Raw genomic sequence first — 26,553 nt, forward strand, 5'->3', positions numbered from 1 at the left:
TGAATGAATAAAACAAAGCTAATGGGTTGAATGGAAAGTGTGAATAAAGACAAGCCCAAGTCATTCTTATCAAACAAAGAAGCATAGCAAGGCACCACGGGCCAAAAAGAGAAGAACCCGATCTAAGCTTGAAATTGTTTTCAATTTCCCACCTTTTTGCTCCAACCAAAGCAACGTTCCTCTCCTCTCTAATCAAGTCACATCAAGACTTCAGTAAAGTAAGAAAGAGAAAGAGAAGAAAAGCTTCCTCCATAAGCCAGTAACCAAAGAAGCAAGAAAGAAAAAATCTAAGCTTGAAGCACAGAAGCTAAAGCAGAAAATCTAATACAAATCAAGCTTAAGAAAGGTAATCCATCTCATCTTGCATGCATCAGATCTTCATCCTTTCTTTCCTACTCTCTGTTCTATCCGAAAATGGCATTCAAAGAAAAAGTTGATCTCTGTTTTTCACTGCTACAAATTCACGGTCACAAGAGATTCTTGGGGACCAAGTTGCATCTCTATGGTTCAGATTTGGTTGACCATTGGAAAACAATTTCGGTTACTCCTTCATGGCTTTCGGTCAAGTTGGAAAAGTTAGAAGGAAAGGTTCTACTTTGATGATTGAGAAGAAAAAGTAAACTGGTGGGTTGGTAAAGCTCAAGGCTCAAGATGTTGACCTTGGAGGAAGAACCAAGTAACATGCAAGGAGATAAAAAGAAGCTTGTTGTTCATTCTGAAGCAAGGAGAGAAAACCAGAGTTTGAAAGTTTGTTCTGAGAGAGCTCTTTGAAGAAGTTCAACTAACTGGACAGTGTAACCTATTCAAAGGTGCATTCCACCAGTATGAAGAACTAAATCAGAGGCTTGCTAATCTGGTTTTTCGCATAGCACAGAGGCTGTTGATGAAGTCAATCTCCTTCATGCTTTTCTGATTGTGATGTACTTTTCTAAGCTTATATTTCTGTAATTTCTTGAGAGAAAAGGCATTGTGAGAAAGCTTGAGAAAAAGCCAAGAGTTGAAAAAGGCTGAGAGATACACTTGAGAGAAAAGCCTAGAGTTATTTTCAGATTTCTTTAGGTTGATTAAGTGTCTTGTATCCTGTACCTGTTTGGTATCCCTTTCTTAGTTGGGATAGCACTTAGAGTGAATAGTTGAGAGTTAGCATAGCCAATGTCAAGTTAGGTTAGAACTTGAGTGTGAAATTGGTGTATGTAATACTGTTAACTATAGTGAAATTCTTCCATATTTGTGGAGGAGACTGGATGTAGGTTGCATAGCACAAAGCAACTGAACCAGGATATATGCTGGTGTTAGCTTTTTCTTCTCTGTCATGTTCTGTTTTCTGATATTCATGAGACAAAAATAAATTGTCTCATAAATTTCCGCTGCTGAGTTCAAACAGAATCAGATTTGTAACTTTGCTTAAAAGGGTCAAAACAGCAACTTAAAAGGAAGGCATAGATTCAACCCCCCTTCTCTAAGCCTACCACAACCTTCAGTATTCTATGATGAGTAAAAATCTTGAATTCGTAATGCAATTCATCTTGTTAAAATTTACTTTTATTTTACTCGATTTGATAATTCTTTTAAGAGTAATGTATCATTTTTATTCCCAACGTTTTCGTCGTATTTAAGTCCCTAACGTTTCAAAATCGTCTCAATTTTGTCATGCCGCGTCAATTCTATTAACAGATCCTTAACGACAGGACAACATTGAGACAAATTTGAAACGTTAGGGATTTAAATAGAATGATTTAAAATGACTTTGAGACTTCCTTCAAATATTTTCGGAGACAAAAATAATACTTTACTCTTAAATAAAAAAGCCAAAATAAGATGTGAATAAAAATATATAAATTGTTGGTTTCAGTAAGGTTTATTCTTTTGACTTGAAGTCTGCCCTTCGCTGCCCGACAGTATGGAGTACTGACCACACCGAGGGACAGGCCTATCCCTAAAAAAAGGCTTTTCTGCTGTTAGCTCCGCCACTGGATCTGGTCCAACCCCTCTTCTGTCTGATGACAATCGGGGCCTGACTCTAACAAGTAAGCAAGTAAACCACCTTAGCGGGCTAGTCTTAAACTCCATCTTAATCTCTGGCAGCATTTCCCGGCCTACTAGAGCATAGGAATGAGGGACGGAATCCTATTCAACAGCTTAGCCGTTCCCCCCATCCCTTAGTCGGTGCTCCATAATACGGTTTGAACACTACTTTGAAGGGTATCAGTAAGCAACCAAACCAACGAAGCGTCCCGTCCCATAGGCGTTTTCGCCCGCCCTTGAATAAGCAGTAAGGCGTGGGCATTGGTTTAGAACTAGAAGGAGAGCTGTGCTGGCGGGACTCATCCATAACAGAAAGTAGTGAACGACGAGTCCCAACAAGGATCAGTCATTCGATTCAAAGACCCAGGCCAATCCACGTGGCCTGCTTGACGAACGTCAGCGACGGAGACATCGTAAATTGGTCTGCGGGCATCGCGATAAGTCCTCTGTCCTACTACAGGTGCCGCGACAACCTTTACCAAGTCCGAATGATTGTCGACCACCAGACCTTGGCGGAAGCCCTCATTTATTTGATGAAATATCCACTTTTGATTCAGCTCGCAGGTTGGACGATGGCTCGATGATTGTCTTTTAGTAGCTTTTCCAGGTAAGGATTGTACAGTATAACCTAACTCTTAATGTCTACCCTCAGACCGTTCATTAAATCATAGATTGAGATTTGGAAAGTGAATAGGCTGTGAATGTCCTCTTTTCTTTTCAGGAAGAATTGGGATTTACCAGGAATGAGAGCAGAATGAGCAGCCTAACGACGTACCTTCAACTCGCAACTCGAAAGGCTAAGCCCGCTCCTAGAAGTAGAGCTCAAACCTAACTCTATCAAGTCAGTTATAAATTCCTCTTCTTTCCAGTCGAGCATCTTCAAACTTTTTGGCTGTTGTGCGCGATAGGTCATTCTAAGGCTTCATTTATTCGCCTCAATATATTAGATAGTTGAAATAAAAAATACCAACAATACTAAGTGTACACTAAAATTAGTTATTAGTGTATAATATCTTTTAAAATATAAAATATATATTAAAAATAAATCAAATTATATTTATTTATATATAAATACATAATAATTAATTTTAGTGACAAATTTTAGTGTGTAAATAGTATTTTTAAAAAAAATACTTATGAAATATTCTATCTATTGTGTTGTTTTTGTCACGATTAATGAAGTTAGATTTCTGGATGGAACAAGAAAATTAATATTACATAAATAAATGGTTAAATAAATAATTATTTGTATAAAATTAAAATATAAATTGAGAAGTAGAAAGAGAAAGAGAGGAATTCAGTGAGTATCCACTAGCTAGCTATATACAATATGAGAAAATAAAATTAAAAAAGGAGGCAAATTACAACCACACTATATCTGTCATCCAATAATGAAGAAACAGAGTAGACACCATATCATCGAATTCACACTAATTATTGAGTGGAAGAAACAGCGGCGGTTTTCCTTAGCTTGAGAACTTTGCCAAGTCACTATGGCTGAGGTGGTATTCAAGAGTCACAGTTAGCGCCACTATGAATGCATAATCAATGTTCGGATACACTTTTACCAGGAATTTCTTTCTGCTAAACCAAGTGAACACTTCATGTGTTATCTACGAAATAAAAGAAAAAAAAAGATGTCATCATTAATATTAACTATTTTCAGCAATATTATATATTATCGCTTCTATATCCAAAAATTTAAAATTTATTATTATCTTATTTGTCCTTGCTACAATAAAATTTATTTTTTGAATAACATAATAATCAATTAGTTATTATATATCTTATTTAATTTATATTTTTACAAATAGTTATATATTTACATTATAATTACATATTATAATAATTATATATTTTTTTATTCAACTAAACAGTCTTTGTCAATAATTATATAATTAATGTTAAAATTTTTTAGCAATAAAACATAAGATAATTATTGTCTAATTATCGATAAATATATTAGTGATTATTTTTATTATTGCTAAAAATAAAATTAATAACTGCTAAAAATAATTTTTCTAATGGTACCTCTAAAAAAATGATAAAGGTGTCTCTTTAGACAATGTTATTATTAATATATTCCCTCTTATTGAAAATAATCTTGTTACTTAATGTATTATTAAAATATTATTTTAATAAAATATCTTTTATAATATTTTCACTAAAACAATTTTTTAAGATAGCAACGGTCATTTTGCAGCGGTTTAGCTAAACTGCTGCGAAAAGACAAACTGCGGCGCATATAGCGCAGGTAGGTGTTAGAGCTGCTAGCAGACTGATATTTAGCGGCGATTTTTTTCAAACCGCCGCTATATTGTCGTCAGGTTTGCATTTTGTAGCATCTTTTTATTGATCGTACATGATATATGGTACCTTAATTTAGTTATTTTATTATTTTGAGTTGAAAATTTTGGTCTACTTTTTTTATATACATTTATATAAAAAAAATTATATATTAATATGTCATTCTACTTATCATATATACAGTCATATCAATGAAATCAAGCCTTTCATTACAAACATATGTTAAGTAGATTTCTTATGTAATTTTCCTTCTTTTCTTTCATTATTTTAGACTAATCATTACTAGGTTATGCGTATTATTCTTTCTCCTCTTCCAGTATTATGATTACAGATAAGTGTAACTCTCATGATGTTTTTATTTTGTTTCTTGGAAATAAGTGAAGGATCTAAACGTCATTTTGGATACCAAAAAACAAATAAAAAGGCTTGGTTTGGGAATCCAACAGTCTCCCTTATTCTCCCACAGCCGCTGCTGTTCTTCCCTTTCTCCTGCCGGCTGTCGTGTATTTTTCGTCTCTACGCCATCCCTTCACTGGTTCATATTCTTGCCTTTTTTGTTCATGTCTTTATTTTTTTATACTTTTCATTGTTCGCCATCTCCATTTGTCTGATTTTAATTGCTTTTGTTCCATTCCTTCTATTTTTTTCTTGGATTGCATATGTTAATTCTGGGTTAATTTCGTTGGTTGTTGCTGCTGCTATGTTATGACTTATGAGATAAGAACTTCTTGATATGGTTTATTAATTGTTGTTGAAGTTATGTTATCAGCTAAATAATTTGGTATGGTTGCTGCTGATACTGTGAGAAAGGTGTTATTACTGTGTTTGACCTTGGTTCATGGATTTGGATTATTTGTGCATTCTTGATTTAAATTCTACTCCCTTTTTTTATCGCCAAATATCAGTAAGGTAAGTATGAAACAGGGAAGAGTTGTAGTGCAAGATTCATTAGGGAACCCACCTCTACATAACAACTCACCTTTCTATTTATTGTAATATTATACCATACCACTATTATTTGTATATATATTCGAATGTTGAATATCCAATTTAGTATAACACTTTCAGTTTGTCAAGCTTGATTATTGGCTTTTGATAATAAATAATTTTACACTTATACAAGTTGTTTTACTTACCAGGTCAATAATTAAATTGATACACACATTTTTAATTATGACACATTCAAATTTATTGAGAAACCAGTTATTAATCCTATTAAATAGTAAGACTTCAACTAACATTAAAAATAAACAATGTTTTTTTATATTTTAAATTAATTTAATTAGACTTAGTTGATTATGTTGTTAATTTATTTAAAAAAAATAAATTCTAATATTATATCAGTCTATGATGTATCATGTAATGTGCCTTATAGTATTCCATATAGATTTCATAATTTTTTTATTCCCTATTTTTAGGGTAAAATTTGTATTCTCTATTTGCTTTGAGCATTTTTTACGCTGTGCTTGTCAGTTGTCTACTAATATTGTTTTCTATACAGGTTTGTAAGGATGCCTAGGAAACCAAGGTACAACATTATACGGGAACCCCCGAAAGATGCCGGAACTAATGCCGGTACTGAAGAGATAACGGTTAGTGTTTGTGGTTAACATTTCTTGACATAACCTTATGCGAAAATTATATGTCCTTAAATTGTATCATCGAACTGCATTAATTTTTCTCGCAGCAAAATTATTAGTTTATGAAATAAAATAATTTCTCAATATTAATTCATTCTCTAAGATATAATTCTAAATGGTTTTACATTGCGTTAAGGTTGGGTCCACGACTAGAGGAGCTCAGACATCACAGGAGCAATCACATGATAGGGCTCCTCTGATTTCATCCTCAGCTAATAGAGCTCTGGCAGTATGAATGAATCTTTCATGCACCGCGTCTCGATCATAGGAATACACAGTCAAATACTGCTGATGATCCTCAAACTCCAACAGACAATATAGAGACTCGGCATTGCGCGAAAGTGGCTGATCATGAATTAAGGGATGAGGATTACGACCCAGAGGCGGATGAAGTTCCGTCATTTGATGACCACATCGACGACTTGTTTGCTGCCCAAGATGTCGAAGTTCAACATAACAACAAGAAAGCCAAAGATACAGATTTCTGGGAAGTTACTGTTATCGGTAAACATTTTTTTCCTCCCATTTTTGTAAACAGTTATCTTCATAGTCCTTTACTTCTATTTTTCTTTTTTGCAATGATTATATAGTAATTTTGTTTCCCATACAATTCTTAGATGACGGCGTGAGAAAAGTTTCTAAGCTGAGCATGAAGGAGGCTATAGCCCTCCCTTCCAATACAAAGATAGTACTCCCATTTAACAGTGAGCTGCAACTAATTGGTCAGTTGGCAAGATTATTGAGTGGTTTCATAGGGAGTTTGGGTGCGGATTATTCCTAGTTCCCCATACACTTAGACAGTTGGAAGCTGGTGAGCAAAGCAAAGAGGGAACATGCGTACGACATGCTTAAGGTACAACTTTAAGCTTCTACAATTTAAGCAATTTTAGTATTCGGTTTTTTTAAGGTCTTTTGCATGGGTAAATTATATGGGTAGTAAAATTTTCATATTGTGTTTTTAACATCGTCATTTAAGCACTTTTCATTTATACGTAATTGCGACTGCTTGTACTGAATTTGAGGGGACATACTTTAACAATTTAAATTAGCCTGTAATGGTTGTGGCATTTGTTCAAATTATTAGTCTTATACTTGTTCGTTGGTCTTCGTTAATGACAATGTATACTAATTGCAGCCGGTCTTTTACTATGAGGACGATGCCGGAGGAAAAATAAAGCGCGATATTTTGAAGAGGATAGGAAAGAACTGGAAGGATACAAGGCACCACTTGTTTCATAGGTGTTGCAAACAAATACGGATTTATGAGGAAAATCTTCAGCATCACCCGAAAGGAATAGACAAAAATGATTGAAAAAAGTTCGTTGACTATCGCCTAAATGAAGAAACACAGGTAAGTCTTGGTATATTTTATTATGTCCACAAAAAAAACATGTGTATACATATTAATTCCCTTACATTTTATATTCAACTTTTTCTTTCTCATTTATATTTGTTTTGTTATTTGTTCATAGAAAAAGTGTAAACAAAACACTTTAAATCGGAGCAAGCAACTTTACACACATATTGGGGGCTCCAAAACATTAGTGAGAAAAAAAGACGAAGTGGTAATAAGTCATTATTTGCATTAGATTTTGATTAAGCTTCCAGAAAAATGTTATTGTTTACTAAATTGTGTCAATATCAACGATATGGGAGAGAGAGCAAGGAAGGCACGTTGGTAGAGGAGAGTTGTTTATCATGACTCCTAAGAAAAAAATGGCTCGTATATCCATCCCGATGCGCGTGTTGTTAGTGTAAGTCATGTTTGAAAATTTGAAGCAATATATAGCTTACTGTATATATCGTGCTACTGTTAACTTCTTCCTTTCCAATGTTGTATATTTGTAGGAAGCAATTGCGAATGTTGAGAAGCAGGATGAATCCTCTAAGCACCTTTCACAAAATGACTCGCTACCACAAGTTCTCGGAAAGGAGCACCCAGGACTAGTTCGTGCCCTAGGTGCTGGACCATGTCCCACCCAAGTCTTTGGTAACGCTGCTAGACAACCGTCGGGTTCTGCAGAGTCCAATGCAGAGGATAAGATGATGATTGCAGAATTAGCGGCTAAGTTAAAAGAAGAGCGGGCGAAGAGACAGTCAATACATAAGGTCTTCGGATATGTAGTCCAACAGTTAGGAGGTAATTTGCCAGTTGAGATTGCTGAAGAGCTGGCTTTTGTGGGCGGTATACCGGACACGTCATGCGCAGGGCCATCTTCATCTAGAAATCACGACCCGCAACAGAAATCTTGAATTTCAATTAATGGTCTTGGATACTTTTTACATTTGAGTTGGTTTAGTATGTTAGGCTTATTTTATTCGACTTGAGCATTCTTACTTTATTTTGGATGATGTTATGACAATTTTGTTATATATGTTATGTTTGTATATGTTTAATTTGGTTTGTTATGTTAGTTGAGCTGTTTTACTTGGGTTAAATTTGTTTAAAAGTAAAAAAAATTAAGTTTAATAAACATTCTTTGTCAAAATAGGCAAAATAATAAAAAATCTAAAATACGTTTACTATAATACGTTTTCTTAACTTCGCCTATGTTACACTAGCAGTACATAGCCGGTTCCAAGCCCGGATAAAGGAGGAAGGTTGTGTTAGGTCTTCGGCAACCAACATAAAATTATAGCCGAACCCCGATGACATGAATCAAATACATTATTGCGCTAAAGCTAGGTCGTTGCCCAGAAGCAACGCGCCGTATGGCTCGAGTACGGTGTCAAAGCAAGAGCCGCTGCATCGGTGCCCGGATGTAGTGCTAAATGAGCAAGGGTTCTCGCATTTTTGTGAACAGACGAGGGTAAATAAGCTAGTTCACAAAGTAAAAGGTAAAGGTCAAAACGACAGAAGGTTGAGATTTGGGACATGGAACATAGGCACTCTAACAAGAAAGTCCATGGAGGTGGTAGACACCATGACAAGGAGGAAGATTAACATTATGTGCCTACAAGAAATGAAATGGGTTGGTGCAAAGGCTAGGGAAGTGGATACTTCTGGTTTCAAACTTTGGTATACAGAAAAAGTGAAGAATAAGAATGGGGTTGGAATAATTGTGGATAAGCAGTGGAAGAAGGATGTAGTGGATGTTAAGAGGGTGGGAGATCGGATCATCTCTATCAAACTTGTGGTGGAGGGAGGTGCTTTCCATGTGATTAGCGCCTATGCACCGCAAGTGGGTTCAGACGAACGATACAAGATTAGGTTTTGGGAGGATCTAGAGAGTTTGGTTCAAGGCATACCTTTGGGAGACAAGATTTTCTTAGGAGGAGATTTAAATGGCCATGTTGGGAGAGAAGTGACTGGATATGGGAGTATTCACGGAGGCCATGGTTTCGGGGTGATCAATGCCGAGGGTAAAACTATTTTGGACTTTTCCTCAACCTTTGATCTTCTCATCACAAATACATGTTTTAAAAAGAGAGACGAACACCTTATAACCTATAAGAGTGGCATGACAAGCTCTCAAATCGACTTCTTCTTGTTGAGGAGAGTCGACCGAAAATTTTGCATTAACTGTAAAATTATTCCGGGAGAGAGTTTGACAACACAACATAGGGTGCTCGTCATGAATTTTCGCGTTGAGCAAAAGTTGAGGAAAAGACATCATACGAAGAACCCAAAGACGAGGTGGTGGCAGATGAAAGGTGAGGAACAAAAAAGCTTCCTAAGACGGGTAGGAGAAGAGGCAAAGTGGGATGGGAATGGAAGCGCGGAAGAGATGTGGAGGGAGATGGCAGAAGTTATTAGAAGAACAGCGAAAGACAGTTTTGGTGAATCTAAAGGAATAGGACCAAGAGACAAGGAGTCCTGGTGGTGGAATGCGAGTATACAAGAAAAGATAAAGATAAAAAATGAATGCTTTAAAGAGTGGTCTTTATGCCGCAATACAGATAACTGGGAAAAATATAAGGCGGCTAAGAAATAGACAAAAGTGGCTGTAAGTGAAGCAAGAACAAGAGCATATGAGGGTCTCTACCAGTCTTTGGGCACGAAAGAAGGAGAAAAAGGTATATATAGAATCGCAAAGAGCTGGGAAAGAAGAACGAGAGATTTGGATCAGGTTAAGTGCATAAAGGATAAGGATGGAGAGGTGTTGGCTCAAGAGGAGAAGATTAATGAAAGGTGGAAGAGCTAATTCTACGAGTTATTTAATGAGGGATAGAAGACTCTTCCGAGCCTTGGTCGATTATGTACAAGGGAAGAAGATCAAAACTTTGACTACTATCGAAGGATTCGAGACTTCGAGGTAAAAGAAGCTCTAAAGCAGATGAAAAATGGCAGGGCAGTAGGACCTGATAATATCCCGATTGAGGTTTGGAAGGATCTTGGAGAAAAAGGCATCAACTGGTTAACCAAGCTTTTTAATGAGATTTTAGGGTCAAAGAAGATGCCTGATGAGTGGAGAAAGAGCACCTTGGTACCTATCTACAAGAATAAGGGGGATATACAAAGTTGCGGAAACTATAGAGGGATTAAGCTTATGAGTCATACTATGAAGTTATGGGAAAGGGTGATAGAGCGGAGGTTGAGAAAAGAGACACAAGTAACAGAGAATCAATTTGGATTTATGCCAGACAGATCTACCATTGAAGCGATATACCTATTAAGAAGGATGATGGAGAGGTATCGTAGTAATAAAAGGGATCTACATATGGTGTTTATTGATTTGGAAAAAGCGTATGATAGTGTAACACCCTACCATACAGAGTCTTATGCTTAAGTCATAATTCAGAGATGGCAAGGTATTACGACCTCTAAAATAAAAATTTAGTACGTATAGTAGTATGAATGATTGATTATAACTAGGAGCCTTTATAGAAAAGGGGTAGACAAAAATCGCAACTCAAAGCGCAACACTCCGATCGATAACGTAACGAACAAGGATAAACCAACGCGAGATTATATATATACAAAGGAGTGTCAAAAACAGGAATATCAAGACTCAAGATCCGGCTGCGAAGATAACCGGTCCGAGCATAGCAGTATATACATATGATAAAATAAGAAAAACCCCAAAGGGACACAAATACATAAAACCTATTCTCCAAAATCTCCCATAAGAGGAGTCATCATAGTTTGTATTATTTAATGGAGATAAAAGTATCTAAGCAAAACATATAAACCAAAACATAGCCCCGAGAACAAAGGATCTTCGCGAATCTAGAAGTCTCCAGCATGCCTCAGCGGGAAACCTCACGTCCTGCATCTGAAAACCACAAAATCCGCATGGGTGAGAACCAGAGGTCCCCAGCATGGTAACCGCTTCCACATATATAATACATAATAATAGAGGAAAGCCAAAGGCAATCCTAGAACTTCCTCCAGATAATATCAAAGCTTATAAACAAGCTAAACCATATAAGGGCATCTGACTAAAGATTCTTCAGTCTAACTAATACTTCCCTTTCCAATTCCTTCTCACCTCCCAACCACCAGCAGGCGTATAATGTAACAAACACAGTTATATCAGACAAAGAATATACAAATAGGAGCAGTTAAGACATTTAGACAATTAGCAAGTAATATGCAGTCAAATAGGCAATCTCAAACAATTCACATAGTATGCATATGATGAATGCCTGTCCCTAGTGGCTGATGATATCATCTTGTCGGTTATAGAGCCAACCCGACAAGTCCTGGTCGCTAACCATTGGACTGTCCCTCTGTCGCGCATCCCCAACTCGAGTTATACTCGTTATAAACTTGATCATAAACATGATCCATATCCATCACCCTCACTGGTGAATATTTCGGGGGCGAGCTCATCCGGGTCTTTCACAGTGCCCGGCCACACTTACGACATAGGGTCACCAGAGTATCAAGTCTCAACCTGGAGCACGGGGTGGCTAGCCACTGCTACTACCCAGGGAAACTCGTATCTCTGATAGTGGAAGTGCAATTCACAATTATCAATAATTCAGCATAAACATGCATGAATTCTCATCCATGGATCAACATCCATATCAGCCATCCGGCTCACGGTTCAGTCCAGAACCAGCCAATATTCATAGCATACACAGCTATTCCGGCTCACGGTTAAATCCATAACCAGCCAATATTCATAGCATACACAGCTATTCCGGCTCACGGTTAAATCCATAACCAGCCATTTCATTAACAATTACAGCCTTTCGGCCCATGGCATAACAAGCACTTCCACCACCATCCTCTGCATCTCACATAATCATCTTGATCCTCATTGATCATTCATTTTTCCCTTGCTTCACTCGCAAGTTACCTCATTCACTAGCCCCTTTTTAATAGCTAGGCATGTCATAATGATTTAAGACATAAATGGTGAGATCGGAGGCTTAGAAGTATGAGATTTGGCTTTTAAAACTCAAAAATCAACTTTGGGATGAAAGCAGGGCCACGCGTACGCGCACTCCACGCGCACGCGTGGATGGCCTCAAAAACTCATCGACGCGCAAGCGTCATGCACGCTAACGCGTGGATTAAAGGTTTGCCAATCGACGCGCACGCGCCAACCACGCGCACGCGCGGGTGTTCTCGTGCCCCAGGCACAACACTGGCACAGTTCTGGCATAACTCTCTGGAAAATGGCTGGGCATTGGGTGCAGCACAATCGGCGCGCCCGCGCACATCACGTGCATGCGTGGATGGCGTTTTCTGGAAAATCGGCGCGTACGCGCCAAGTGCGCCCACGCGCAAGGGGTCATTCTGCTAAAAATTTTCTAAGTAAAAGCTGCAGAATTCACAGATTTAAACCCCGATCTTCCAACGGACATAACTTCCTTATTTTAAATCGTTTTTCACCCGTTCTTCGAACGGCATGGACATCCCGGATCCAATTTCATTTCTAAACAGATTTGGTACAAAACGGAGATCCGTAGTCCAAATTATGTCCCGTCAAAGTATGCCCAAAAACCATATTTTCATACAAAACCACAATATGCCATTTTCAAAACAAACCATTTTCAACTCTTTTCAAAATCAATCAAAACATGCCAATTTCATCCCTTTTCTTTGAAATCAATCAAAATGTATCAAATTCAACATCAAGCCTCCTCAACTCACACATTGACACATTACCACAATATACAAAATCACTATCTCATCATTTTAGCCCACTTCACCCAAGTGGCTCAAACTCAAACATATTGACATATCATATACTATTCCTCATGCCAATTTTCAACAACACCAATCCCAATTAACCATCATTATACATAATCAATATCATATTCACCATCAACATGGTTCAACCCACAATTCAACCATAACCAATCATCAAGCATATATCACAACATGCATACTTCTCATACATCATACCATTAAGGCATCAATACTCATCATCACATATATGACCACATCATATATCTCAATCATTTAACAACATCAACCATTCAATGCCTATCTTAGGGCCTCTAGCCTAAGTATTTCCTACCACATTACATATTAGATACGGGAAACCGAAACCATACCTTAGCCGAATTTCCCAAGCTCCCCCGGAGCACTTCCAAACCACTTATCCACAAGCTCTCAAGGCCTCAACACCTCCAAGAACAGATTTTTCACCACCAAACCCTTTCTAAGCTTTTCAAAGTCACCAATTAAGCTCCAATATTCACATATACACAACTTAAGCCACAACCATCATACCCATACACAACATCTCAAAACCCAAACATCATAGAATAATAAAATACACTAGGATTGAGAATCTTACCACACCCAAGGTCCAAGGGGACAAGATTAACCTTCTCCTTCAAGAGAGTTGGGTCCTATAACATCAAAGAACCCAAAATCTCAACATTTTACCCATGAAACTCGAAAATAAGGGCTGGACTTCGAACAGAAACTTGTGGCTTACCTCAAGATTAATTGTATGGGTTTTGTAGAGCTCTCCGCGGTGAACGCGTGGCCGCAAACGGAGCGGCAATCGGAGCTCTAGATCAAAAGTTATGGTGGTTTGAAGATCAAGTGAGAGAAAGAAGTTGAGAGAGTGTTCTTCCTCCCCTTCTCTCTAAGTTCAGCGTGTTTTAGTGTGTAATGAGGAGAGAGAGTGCTGAAAACTAGGGTTTTGGTTAAGTTTAGTTGGGCCAAGGGCCCACTTTGGGTCCGGTTGGCCTGGTTTGGCCCGTTCGGTCCAATCTTGGTCCGAATTCTATAAAATTGGTACCAAAATTCTCGTCTCAGTCTCCTCTATCAAATTTAGCCATAAAAATCACATTTTAGGCTTTCTAGAATAAATTCTCATTTATGGGCTAATTAGCCATTAATTAACCGGGTTTTACAGATAGGGTACCAAGGGAGGTCTTATGGAAGGTTTTAGAAAAGAGGAGTGTAAGAATCGCATATATTTGGGCAATTAAAGACATGTATGATGGGGCCACAACTAGTGCGAAGACTCAAGGTGGTGCGACAGAGAAATTTCCTATTGGTATAGGATTACACCAGGGATCATCCTTAAGTCCATACCTTTTCACATTAGTCTTGGAAGTACTCACAGAGCACATCCAAGAGCCTGTGTCATGGTGCATGCTTTTTGCCGATGATATCGTCCTTATGGGAGAGTCAAGAGAAGACCTAAATAAGAAGTTGGAGTTATGGAGAAAAGCTTTAGAAGTGTATGGTCTGCGTATAAGTCGTAGCAAGACGGAATATATGGAATGTAAGTTCAGTCTGAGAAGGGAAAACCCCAATATAGAGGTGAAGATTGGAGAAAACATCCTACGAAAAGTTAAAAGTTTTAAGTATCTTGGGTGCATCATACAGGATAATGGAGAAATTGAACAGGATGTAAATCATAGGATCCAAACAGGTTGGTCAAAATGGCGGAGTGCATCTGGTTTTATATGCGACAAAAAAGTGCCTTTAAAACTTAAAGGTAAATTCTACCGCACCGCTATAAGACCGGCTATGCTGTATGGTACGGAGTGTTGGGCGGCTAAAGGGGAGCACGAACATAAGCTGAGTGTGGCAGAGATGAAGATGTTGAGATGGATGAGTGGTCATACACGATTGGATAAAATAAGGAATGAAGATATAAGGGAGAGAGTTGGAGTAGCACCCATTGTGGAAAAGATGGTTGAATCGCGTCTCAGGTGGTTTGGACATGTGAGAAGAAGACCGATAGAACATCCAGTCAGGAGGGTGGATGAGATGGAAGATGGACAAAGGGCGAAAGGCAGAGGAAGACCTAAGAAGACCATCCATGAGGTGGTCAAACGAGATCTACATGTAAACGGTCTCTCTGTAGATATGATACATGATAGAGCACAATGGCGTCGTTTGATTCATGTAGCCGACCCCACTTAGTGGGACAAGGCTTTGTTGTTGTTGTTGTTATAATACGTTTTCTTCCTGTTCGACATTTAGCGGCGGTTTGTAACCGTCGCAAATTGGGTCATAGCATTTTTTCTTCACATGCGGCGGCGGTTATTGTTATTCCAGCGGTTGACTAAAATTATCGCTATCCGTTTTGGCGCGCCCTATCTCCCAACGTTTCATAAAACTGCCGCAAAATGTTTAGCGGTAGTTCAAAACTGCCGCTAAACGGCTCCAGAAACCGCTGCTAATGGCTTTTTGTTGTTGTGTTTTAAGAAAGGTATTTTTATGAAGAGATCTTTATGTGATATTGTGATGATGATATTGAGAATAGTTAGATGGCTCATTCAACTATATCAAATTATCTAATATTTTTAAAATATTATCTTGAGTAAATTACAAAAAAGAGTATGTATTGAAAATTTATATCATTAACAAAAATAATTCTAAAAAATGCTAATAACAAATAAATTCTTGAAAGATTTAAAATACAACAAAAAAAAAATAGATAATATATATATATATTCTAAATAGCGACTTTAAATATTATATTTTTATATAATTTTTTGTAAGTATTATTAAAAAATAAAAAAATTTAAAGATCAAATTTTATTCCAATTTGTTGTATTTTTTAAATATTTATTTAAATATTATTACAAAAATTGAGATCAAAATTATTTATTAAATACAAAAATTTTGTCACTTATAAAAAATATCTTACTTATTAATTTTTTTAATTATATTTTTAAATTATTCAAAAAAAAACTATTTTATCAATAATATCTTTTAAACCATTTGTTATGAGCGCCTGAATCTTTGTTCCATTAACCACCTATTTTTAATAAGTTTCTCTTAAGATAATGATCTAATAAAAACCTGGGCAACGACGTTGTCTGATTCGCCGATGCAAACAAGCCAAGATTGACCGAAGGAATTTTCTTTGAGAATCTTGAAGTCACAAACTTGTGTGGTGTTATTTGCTAAGAAAACGCCCATGTTGGCTTTTAGCTGGAAGGGTGGCGGTTGTCTCCGACTTAAAATCAAATCCCTTTGTTCCGTACTTTCACCTCTATATGCTTTCCAAATATCGTCACCTATCTGCATTCATTCACATCCAACAAATTAAACACTCATCACTTTTAAAGATAAAAGGTGAAAAGGTGGGATCCACTTTTGTATTTGTCTCAAACAGATAAATTATAGGTATAATAGATGAAAGCTTAATTTTATGATGGATAATTTTGGACTACTCAAACTTCAAATTATAATAGTGAAAAAAAAAATACTCCTTAAAGAGAAATTAAATTAATACAAGAAAAAGTGTTGTGTTCTGTTGGCAAAGTAAGCTCAAGTAGAGAAAGTCTAAACAAGAAAATGGCAGAGTTGTAATAAAGTGTATTTGATGGATCGGAGAAATTATTACCGCCTTGCGAAGACGGAGGACGGTGTTGCCACGAGCGTCGCGCAAGAAACGTTCCTTTCGCGGCATGACGAAGGTAGCAAGAGGACCCATAACGGTAAAAACAACGTTCTTGTTGATGTCTGTGACGGTGAAGTTATCATCGCCGCCAAAAGTTACCTGCTTCGTGATTATAAGATCAACTTCATGGGGAACACAGTACTGATGATTGATTATGGCGGTGGCAGAGGGTGGAGATGATGATGATGTTGGTGATTTTGACATGATAATAACAATGTTTGAGGTTCTAATAATATGAGTGGCACAAATTTGAGAAATAATTGAATTGAATTGAGTTGGATAATGATTAAGAGTGGCACAAATATCGTTCATATATAAAGGGGAGAATACGGAAGCTTTTCTAACTTGACTAAGTTCATGTTTGAATTCGATCAGGTCAAAAGTAGTGGATCTTTTAGTTTTCTTTGGTGATATGATACATAAAAGAGTTAATACTCAATTTGTTTTTTAAATTTGTATGGAAATTTTAATTTAGTTTTTAATATTTTAATTAATTTTATTTAGTCTTTTATAAATTTATAAATGGAATTTAAATTAGTTTTATGTGACAATTTTTGGTACATAAATATTAATGGAGCATTGATATCGATAATTAGATATTAAAGTTAGAACTTGTAAAATGATACTATTTTTATTTGGGTACTTAAATAGCCAAAAAATAATGTGGTATCATTTATTGTTGGAAAAAAATTTTAATAAATACCACTTACAATGTTATTTTTAGACTATTTAAATATCAAAATTAAATTAAAATTATTTTACAGAGTTTAACGTTATATTTATGTTAGCGTTCCATTAGCGTTTATGTTTTAAAAATTATTTTAGAGACTAACATAAATCATGTTCGTAAAATTTAAGGACTAAATAGAGAAAATCAAAATAAAATATTTGTCTTCAAAATATTAAGATTGAGGAAAATTACAGAAACTTACTTTTTCTGAAGTATCTTTTATTATTATAAAGTTGGATAGTCCCTTACATTGGACAACTACCCAGCCCTTCGACACCTGTTTCTAATTTTACTATTACATCTATTTTTAAAATTTTAAAAGTAAAATTGGAAAACAAAAGGATTTAGGTTATTTCTCTTTACCCTTTGGTTGAAGCATTGCACCAGCCGCTGGAATTAGAAAAAATGGGGAGACAAGATGTCGACGAGGGAGATTAGCGTAACGTGCTTTTTTCTACGGTGTTAGGCTTCAGCAATCCCGAGACGAGGTGCATTAGCGTAATGCGACTTCTTAATTGGGTGATAAGAGAAATGCTACCTTCTGATTGGCAGATGGCAGTGAGCCACGGATCCAGAAATGAAAATCTGAGGTATAGCATGATTAAATCTTTTAAATTGGCTCTAACTTTCAAATTTGACGCTCTTTTCTTTCTTTTTGAGAGAGTAGTGTTTAGGGTTTGAGTTCCAAACAGTGTTCTTCGTATCGTCTATATATTCTATTCAAATTGAATTTGTGAATATGTGTCCGATTCAAATTTCATAGCTTTTACAAAAAACGATTTTTATATACTTGATAGAGCTCTACCTTCCTGTGTTTTGCTATGGCTCTCATGAATTCTGTTGGTGCTCTGAATCAAAAAGTGGATGCTGTTGCAGATATCAACCCAACGAAGCTGGCTTGGAATCTGAAGGTTGAAATTGTGCGCCTCTACGAGTTTCCTAGCAAGTGGAACCCAAGAGAGATTTACAACATGGAGTTGGTGCTTCAAGATGAAATGGTCAGTTACCAAACCCTAAACTTTTCTAATTAGATTCACTTTGGATTTTTTATCCATTGTAGTTTATTCTATTTGCTTCTTTTTGGCGTAGGGTGATTGTATACACTGCTCCATCCCGAATTCAAATATGGCGGTATTTAGGACCTTGATTCGTGAGCATGAACTTTATACAATAAAAAATTTTATTGTTCAAGTAGTAAGACAATCTGTGCGAATAACTAGCCACAAGTATAAACTAAGCTTTTATACCAAGACCTCTGTCAGTTTGCTTTCCAGCGGCAGTTTTCTGTTTAATCCTTTTCAGTTTGTCTCATAAGAGAAGATTGAGGCAATGGTTGGTGTGAACAAGAACCATTTGCTGGATAAATCAAGTTACTGATTAGTTATTTTGTTCATTCTTTTAACGTTATTGTATAATGTTGGTTACTTATTTGGTTAAATTTGTATGTATCTTTATGAATCTCTTTGCACTTTGGGTTGCTTTGTGTACTCTTTTGTAGACTGTATGGGTCATGTCGTAGGAAGAGAGGATGTTACACCATTAGTTACAAAATCAAGAGAGAAGTGTAAATTCATTAAACTACACTTGGAAGATTTAGAGTCCGTTTCCTATTTATTTTCAATTCTTTTTTCGATTTTGTGATTTACTATTGATTTGTCATTTGGGTGGGCTTTGTTTACATTGTTTGTCCTTATATTTTGTTCCACTTAAAAAATTAGAGAAAACATCATGAAGTGCACCCTCTTTATTTGGTGAATTGGTGGACAAAGCCCTTGGCTTATTTGATAAAGATGATGGTCAGCCTATTATCTTGGTGGCACAACTCTTTAAGCCTAATTTCTATCTCAATGAGGTCAATGTTCAAAATAGCCTTTATGCCTCTCTCCTGTTTTTTAACCCTGAGATTCCCGATGTTCTTGCAATCAAGAATAGGTGTGTTGAAAGTATGTAGTCTGTCCTCACTTAACGGGTTCCCTTATCTCATTAATTTCACTATAATGTCTTCCTAAGATTGTTTGTCTATTTGATCTCATGTGCTTCAGGTTAATAAAGAGAGGTGATCTAAAGGCTCAGTGTATTAATTATATACAGAGCCAGCCTGTAAATTTAATTAGTGATGAGTTGCATGGCGGTTCTTTACCAATCACTACTATTGAGGAGGTTTTGGACAAAACTAATGTAAGCTCCTGTTGATTTTTTCAACATGGCGTGCTTTGTTCATATGGGTCTACTACTAGTGTTATTGTGTTTTTTTTTTTTTTTTTGTGCAGAAAACTTCATGTTGGATACTAGCCACTGTGGTTTCTATTGAAGTTGGTGGGTGTGATTGGTATTATGCTTCGTGCAAGAGTTGTCCCAAAAAATGAAGGAGAATAAAGGTGGTTATCTATGCAAGCATTGTGGTAAAGTTGGTTTCAATGCTCCTCTGAGGTAGAGACCTTCCAAGTTAAAAAGGGGTTAATATATTTAAGTTGTTTTGGGTTAATACTCACTTTTCTAATGTATTCCATAATGCATTTTCAACAGGTATCATCTACATGTTATTGCCATTGGTGGTACTGGCTGTATTGGCCTAATCATTTGGAACCAAGAGGTCAAACTGGTTGTTGAAAAGTCTGAAAAAAATGATTTAGTACCTCAGTGTAAATTTTTTAATATTTGTGTAAAAAATGATTTATGTATTCAACTCATTATAGAGCAATGAATAATGAATTGATTCTTTTTTTTTTCCTAATATCCAGAGAAGAAAAAATGTGGCATGCAAGAAAAATCTCACCTCAATTGATCAAGTGTATATTGTAGTTAAGATTAACGATGATGACACACTTATAGTCCTTTATGAGTCCCAGTCTTGCTCTATAGATATGGTGGTGTGTTTTTTATCTTTTAATTGTTATGTTGTTCATTATTTGCTTTCTTATTGTAGTGATCACACTATTTTTTTTCAATAACTACCTCTTAGGGAGTTGACCAAAATGTTTCTAATCTATTGCCTGCATCCTTTACTAATGAGGTTGAGTCTGATGTACATTCTGCTGCAGTTGTGTCTTCATCTAAGGTTTGTATATCATATGAAACATGCATAGAGCATGAGCAAATTTTATGACCAATCCCTCCCTCTTAAGATCTGTCGTTTCTGAGATGTGTTGCTAAGCATGCAGGATTCAGGTTTGGAGAGCATTTTCGAGTGCGGTCTTGAGACTTTTGGCAAGGGTGTTGTGGCTGATTCAAATGTAGGTGCCGCTATTGGTGGGCTATATAGTCCAAATGTTCAGGGCTCTACAACCAAGCCACTGAAAGGTTGTGTTGGGGAAAAGAAATTTGAGTAGTTAGTAAACACACTTCGGTTAATGTGGAATCCGAGAAAAGCATTTTCAGCTTAGTTGAAAATGCTCTTTTATTTATGTACATTTTACTTTAATATCATCTTTAATTGTTTTCTACACGAGAATCTATTTAGAAATTTATTGTAAGAACTCTATATATGTTTGTTAATTATAGTTTGATGCATCTTTTGTAAACAAAATTTATAAATAGATAGTTTATTAGAGAATGGTTAGTTCTAAGGATGATTACATTTTTTTCTAATTTACCCTTGGAAAAATATAAATACTCATTCCTTAGATTTTGATTATTTAAGCTGCTTTGTTTCATTTAAGCTGATATTAGACGATAACAACTCTTAAATAACAACAACCTGGGTTAATGATGAAGTCGTGCCTTGATTCGTGAGTATGAACTTTATTATTATAAGAAATTTTATTATTCAAACACGGTAGGACAATCTGTGTGAACAGCTAGCCATAAGTATATAATGAGCTTTTATATCAAGACCTTTGTCAATTTACTTCTCAGTGGCAGTTTTCTGTCTAATACTTCTTAGTTTATCTCATATAAGAATATTGAAGCAATGGTTAGTGTGAACAAGAATTATTTGCCGGATAAATCAAGTTACTAATTATTTATTTTGTTCATTCTTTTAATGTTACTATATCATCTTGGTAACTTATTTATTTAAATTTGTATGTACTCTTATGAATGACTTTGTTTTTTGGATTGGTTTGTGTACTCTTTATATACTGTTTTACTAAATTCGTGTCATTTTAGTTTACAATTTCTATTTGTATTTTACTAATTTAAAAATAATAAATATATAATATTAAGCTATATGAATAAAGCTGGCATTATATTTTGTGCAAAGTGGTATGCATGGTTAGATCATTACAGGTGTAACTTACCGTATATGTATAGTTTTTTTTTTTTGTTTTATTTTACTCTTCGAGGAATTGAATTTCAAAGTAACTTGAATTATCAAGCTTAGATATAGATAGTTGTATAATAAATTAGATTGTATATAAAATAAAAGATCTCCTTAGTATATTTTTATTCAACTTCTTTTTCTCTTAACATATTTACTCATAAATTATTCAACTGGTAATATGATTTTTCTATCTTTAATTATATTTAATTGAAAAAAACTAAAAGAGATGTGACAATTTACAATCACACTGAAGTTACAATAAGATAATCTACAAAGTAAACTATAATAGTGAAGTTGATGTTTTCAGATATAGATTTTCCAGAAAAATCACTATTTGGTGTTGACTTTATAATCTACAGTTTTTTAACTCCGTTAATTATGATGACCAGTTTTGTCATGAGTTATTAGCTGCATCAAGAAATTTGTATTGGCTATTATCAATTAAGCATACCTTACTAGACTGTTAACCTACCATAAAAAGTAAGTTGTGGCTAACTAAACTAAACAAAGGACCTTCCACTTATTATATAACCAATGAGCATTAGCAGCCAATATTTTTCCATGACAACTATGCTCTCTAATTTAGTTTACTGCACCAACTACAATTGCTTTCTTTTAAAATTTGATAACTGAACTAGCTTTTAATAGTTGCTGTATTACATCACCATTTTTTATCTTTATCATATTTGTCATCTAATAAGGTGCAATTATACATAAAAGAAGAAACTTTTGGTCTGGTGTTCAGAAACTAATCAATAGGCTACTAAAATTTTTTGCTGCCAAATAAATAATTGGTAATTATTTATTAAAATGTGAATTTGCTTAATAAAATTACCTATAACCATTTATTACATGTATGAAAACGAAGTATCTTCAGCCATTATAAAAAGTTATTTCACCGATTCTTCTCTTCTCACGCCCTCTTAAGTCTGAAGTTAACAATGTCTACTACTTCTCTACAAACACAAAGCTTATCACTTTTGCCAACTGATGTGATTTTTGAAATTTTTGTCAGAGCCGATTCTAAAAGCATTGGCCGTGGCAAAAGCCTTTCTACCTTCTGGAGGAATGACTTGCTCACCACAGATTTTATCCTGGCACATTTGGAACATGCCAAAAGAAGGTGTGGATCCATTTATGTTTTAATCTTTTCTAAAGGGCGAAGATCAGGTGCAACTTGGCTTTTCAAAATAAATATACAAATTGGGATAAGAGAAGCTGTTAGTGATCCATTTGTAAGAAACAACCAAGGCCAGTTTGAAATAATTGCTTGTGAGAATGAGTATATGGTAATTTGATACTCAAAGAAAGATAGTCCAACTAATCTTTTTGTTTATAATTCAAACTCTGGACATGTAAGTAGCATTCCTGATGTCATCCAGCATCATTGTAAATTATGTGGTTTCATCTATGCATTTGTTTATGTCCCATATTTTGTAAATTATACTTGGATCAACATATACAAAAGTAAACTCTTAGATGCACGTTGTTGGTTGACTTCGTATTCCTTAGCAAGTGGTTGGTGGGATACCAACTTGTGTTGCCCCCCATATGTGCAGGAAATTGATCCCGGATATGTTGCATCTAACGGCTCTATCTATTTATTGAGCTGGAATAATCATCCAGAAACTAAGCCCTTGTGTATTGTTACTTATTCCATTGTAACCAGAGAATTTGGATATATTGTCATACCCACACAAGCCAAAGCTATCCATCAAAAGTTGTTACTGATAAATGATCACCTATGCTACGTAGGCATGCATACTGAAATGGGTTCATATAAGTGGAACATATGGATGATTAAGAATTCACATGGAACATACTCGTGGTACCAAGTAATGTCAAGTCATGGGGGGAAATGATCATACATGAGGGGAGCTCACTTAGACATAGTTTTACATAGTAGGAGTAGGAGTAATGTAGAGTAGTGATCTTTTATTTCTCTCTTATGGTTTTAATTAGGTTTTCAATGTAGCATTTTATAGTTCAATTTCGATTTTGGATTTTGCTATCTCATTGTAAGTACTCTTTAATCCTCCCTTTAATTTCACTACTCTTGCTACAATTTTCTTTTGTTCAAGTTGCTTTGTTAATATATGCAATTTTGGTTTCTTGTAATTTCGGTTGATGAATTTATTGCTTTATGATTTATATTTGTTTGATTGAATGTTTATTGCTGATATTGTAAATATTTTGGTTATAGTTTTCATTTTCCTTTGCAAATTCTAATGTTTTGGTTTTATACCCACAAGGTGTTTGTGAAAATGCCAATTATGAGTTTTCAATAGATTTTCACACTTTGACTTGGGATTTGAGTTCCTAGAATACTAGAGTCATGATGTCCGACATTTAGTAGTAATTTTTGGGTAGTTAGTTAATTCTTATTTCCATTGATGCTAGCTTTTTACCAATTAATATGGTAAGTTAGCTAAGACCTATGGATTAAGATCAATTATGCTTGTTCTACTTACTCCTCGATGTTGGGTTAAGACAAAGCGAGATTGACTCATCATAGTTGCCATAGTTGTGGTTATGACAATGATAGGATTCCTTGGATCCTCATTCCCAAGTCAAGGCTCTTTTATGCATTTATAGCATTTTCACTAGTTTTGACCTTATTTTCTCTTTAATTACATTAATTTTAATTTTGATCATCTCTTTGTTCTTTTATTTCTTAGTTCTATCAATCTTTTGTTCTTTGATTGCAAAATCCCTTTTCCCCCCATAACCGAAAGCGTAACATTTCAATTGCATCCCTAGGGAGAATGACCCGAGGTTGAACTACTCTCGATATCGGTTAATATTTGTATTTGAAAATTAAACTTTGATTGTGAGAGTTCATTGTTGGTTTGGGCTATGCTATCAATGAACCTATATTTTTTGGAAATCTAGATCAACAATAAATTCTTTTCATAAGAGCTTTTGAAGAAAAGTCAAAACAAAAGCGGAAAAACGAAAAGTGCAACACTCACAAAGCGACAACATGGACGAAGCAAGGTAAGAATAAGCTAACATGGATATATACCAAAGAGTCCCAAAATACAATTAACAAGGCTCGTGACTTGGCTCGCGAAGACAAAACGGCCAGAGCATATAAGTATATACACATATATACAAGAGAACCCAAAAGAGAACCCAGAACACAGTTTACAAAACCTGTTTCTTCAAAACAACCTCTAAGAGGAAGTTAATACATCATGTACATAGGGAGTCGAGATGATAAGTATTTACATATATACATATAACCAAAATAAAGCCCCAAAAGACATATAGATATTCGCAATCAGAAGCTTCCAGCATGCCTCAGCGAGGTGCCTCATGTCTTGCATTTGAAAACCACAAAATATGTATAGGGTGAGAACCAAAGGTTCTTAGCATAGTAACAGTGCCCACATATCTAACATATAATGTCCCAAGAAAGCCAAAGGCGATCCTAGAACTCTGACACTCAGATTCAAGTCTTAAAGTTTGTAAATTTAAAACCATAAATAAGGTAGATTATCTAAGGATTCTTGATTCTAACTCAATTCTAAATGAATCTCTAAAATCATTGCCTTTCCTCCAATCCTCCGAACACTAGTAGAACCACACAGACAAACAAAACAGACAAAGCAAACACAAGTAATATACAGGTACAACAAGAAAATCATTAGCGAGTAAGTATAGTAATTTCACAAAGGCAATCCCAAATAATGCAAATTCAAACAAGATGAATAGAAGCAAATGATGCATGCCTTTCCTAGTGGCCGTTGATATCAACTGTCGGTTACACAGCCAGCCCGACATGTCCTGGTAGATAACCGTGGACAGAACACCAAACACGGAGTAAGTGGGACAACGCCGCAATCATTGCATCTTACCCACGTACCCGGAGGACAACTTCACCCTGCCTCTTATTCAGGTGGTGTTATAGTTCTCGACCCGAAGCAAGCGCGACAAAACACAGCCCTTGTATCTTACCCAAAGCTTTGAAGTTTTCCAGAGCAAGTAGATAACACCATTGCATTTTACCCGGCTTATTAACTCTTACCCGGAGCAAGTGGATAACACCACGACATCTTACCCAGAGTCACATTCAGAAACACATTTCATTCTTATTCATTTATTCATTCTTAATTCATACCCGGAGCAAGTGGATAACACCACTGCGCCTTACCTAGTCATTAGGCGGTCACGTATATCTCAAACATAATCATTTTCAGCCATATATCATAATTTAACATAGCCCTCAGGCCCATTACATAAATATTACTTCCACCACCCTCATCATTCACTTTTACCTCTTTCTTCACCAACAAGATATCTTCCCCAATAGTCCCAACCACACTTCACTACCCAAAAATCTATCTACCAGGTTTTAAATGAGAGTTATAAAGGTATTGAAAACTAGAAGAATGATTTAAAAATACAACATTCATATTTCAGAAAAATAGGGGCTGTTTGTACGCACACCCTTGCCGTGCGTATGCACACGGCTAAAAATGGGTGGTCGCGCACGCGACCCCCTTGCTCACGTACGTGAGTGCTCCAACCCGAATGGACTACTCGCTCGCGTGTGTTCCTCGCGTACGCATGCTTAGCAAAAATTTCAAAAAAGCGGCTAAGTCCAGAATTTCTATTTTGCACACCAATCTTTGATCGCACATAATTTTCTCGTTTTAAAATATTTTCCTCCGTTGTTCGAATGGTGTAAACCTCTCAGATCAAATTTTCTTTCAAGGCAAGTTTGATAAATTTTGAAGGTCCGGAGGCTAAGTTATGCTCCACAAAAGTTGGCCAAAAATCAAGATTTTTCTCAAAACTTCCAAA

At 35.8% G+C, this 26,553-nt stretch overlaps 2 protein-coding genes across 9 annotated transcripts; one reads left to right on the forward strand and one right to left on the reverse strand.

Moving 5' to 3' along the window:
* Window positions 1-3,222: 3,222 nt before the first annotated feature.
* On the reverse strand, window positions 3,223-17,044 carry LOC130977113 (protein LURP-one-related 15-like). 2 transcript variants are annotated; one of them, XM_057902128.1, is made up of 3 exons: window positions 16,697-17,043; window positions 16,150-16,371; window positions 3,223-3,638 (listed from the first exon to the last, which is right to left on the reverse strand). In XM_057902128.1, exons 1-3 carry the CDS (start codon window positions 16,955-16,957, stop codon window positions 3,492-3,494), a joined length of 630 nt encoding a protein of 209 aa, XP_057758111.1. In that variant the 5' UTR covers window positions 16,958-17,043; the 3' UTR covers window positions 3,223-3,491. The 2 variants fall into 2 exon arrangements, with proteins under 2 accessions (XP_057758111.1, XP_057758112.1); XM_057902129.1 differs by lacking the exon at window positions 3,223-3,638 and adding an exon at window positions 10,757-11,188 and having other exon boundaries at window positions 16,697-17,044.
* A 748-nt stretch (window positions 17,045-17,792) lies between these two features.
* LOC130972992 (uncharacterized) lies at window positions 17,793-20,986 on the forward strand. Of its 7 annotated transcripts, none has more exons than XR_009083974.1 (5): window positions 17,793-18,073; window positions 18,281-18,481; window positions 18,573-19,661; window positions 19,754-19,913; window positions 20,010-20,986. XR_009083974.1 is itself a non-coding variant. In XM_057897354.1 (2 exons), the coding sequence occupies exons 1-2, from the start codon at window positions 18,305-18,307 to the stop codon at window positions 18,795-18,797; spliced, it is 402 nt and encodes a 133-aa protein (XP_057753337.1). In that variant the 5' UTR covers window positions 18,109-18,304; the 3' UTR covers window positions 18,798-19,034. The 7 variants fall into 7 exon arrangements, 1 of the variants encoding a protein (XP_057753337.1); XR_009083975.1 differs by having other exon boundaries at window positions 17,794-18,073; window positions 18,345-18,481; XR_009083978.1 differs by having other exon boundaries at window positions 17,796-18,073; window positions 18,345-18,481; window positions 19,526-19,661.
* Window positions 20,987-26,553: the final 5,567 nt, after the last annotated feature.

This window comes from Arachis stenosperma, chromosome 4 (genome assembly GCF_014773155.1).
Source record: "Arachis stenosperma cultivar V10309 chromosome 4, arast.V10309.gnm1.PFL2, whole genome shotgun sequence".
Classification (NCBI taxonomy): Eukaryota; Viridiplantae; Streptophyta; class Magnoliopsida; order Fabales; family Fabaceae; genus Arachis; species Arachis stenosperma.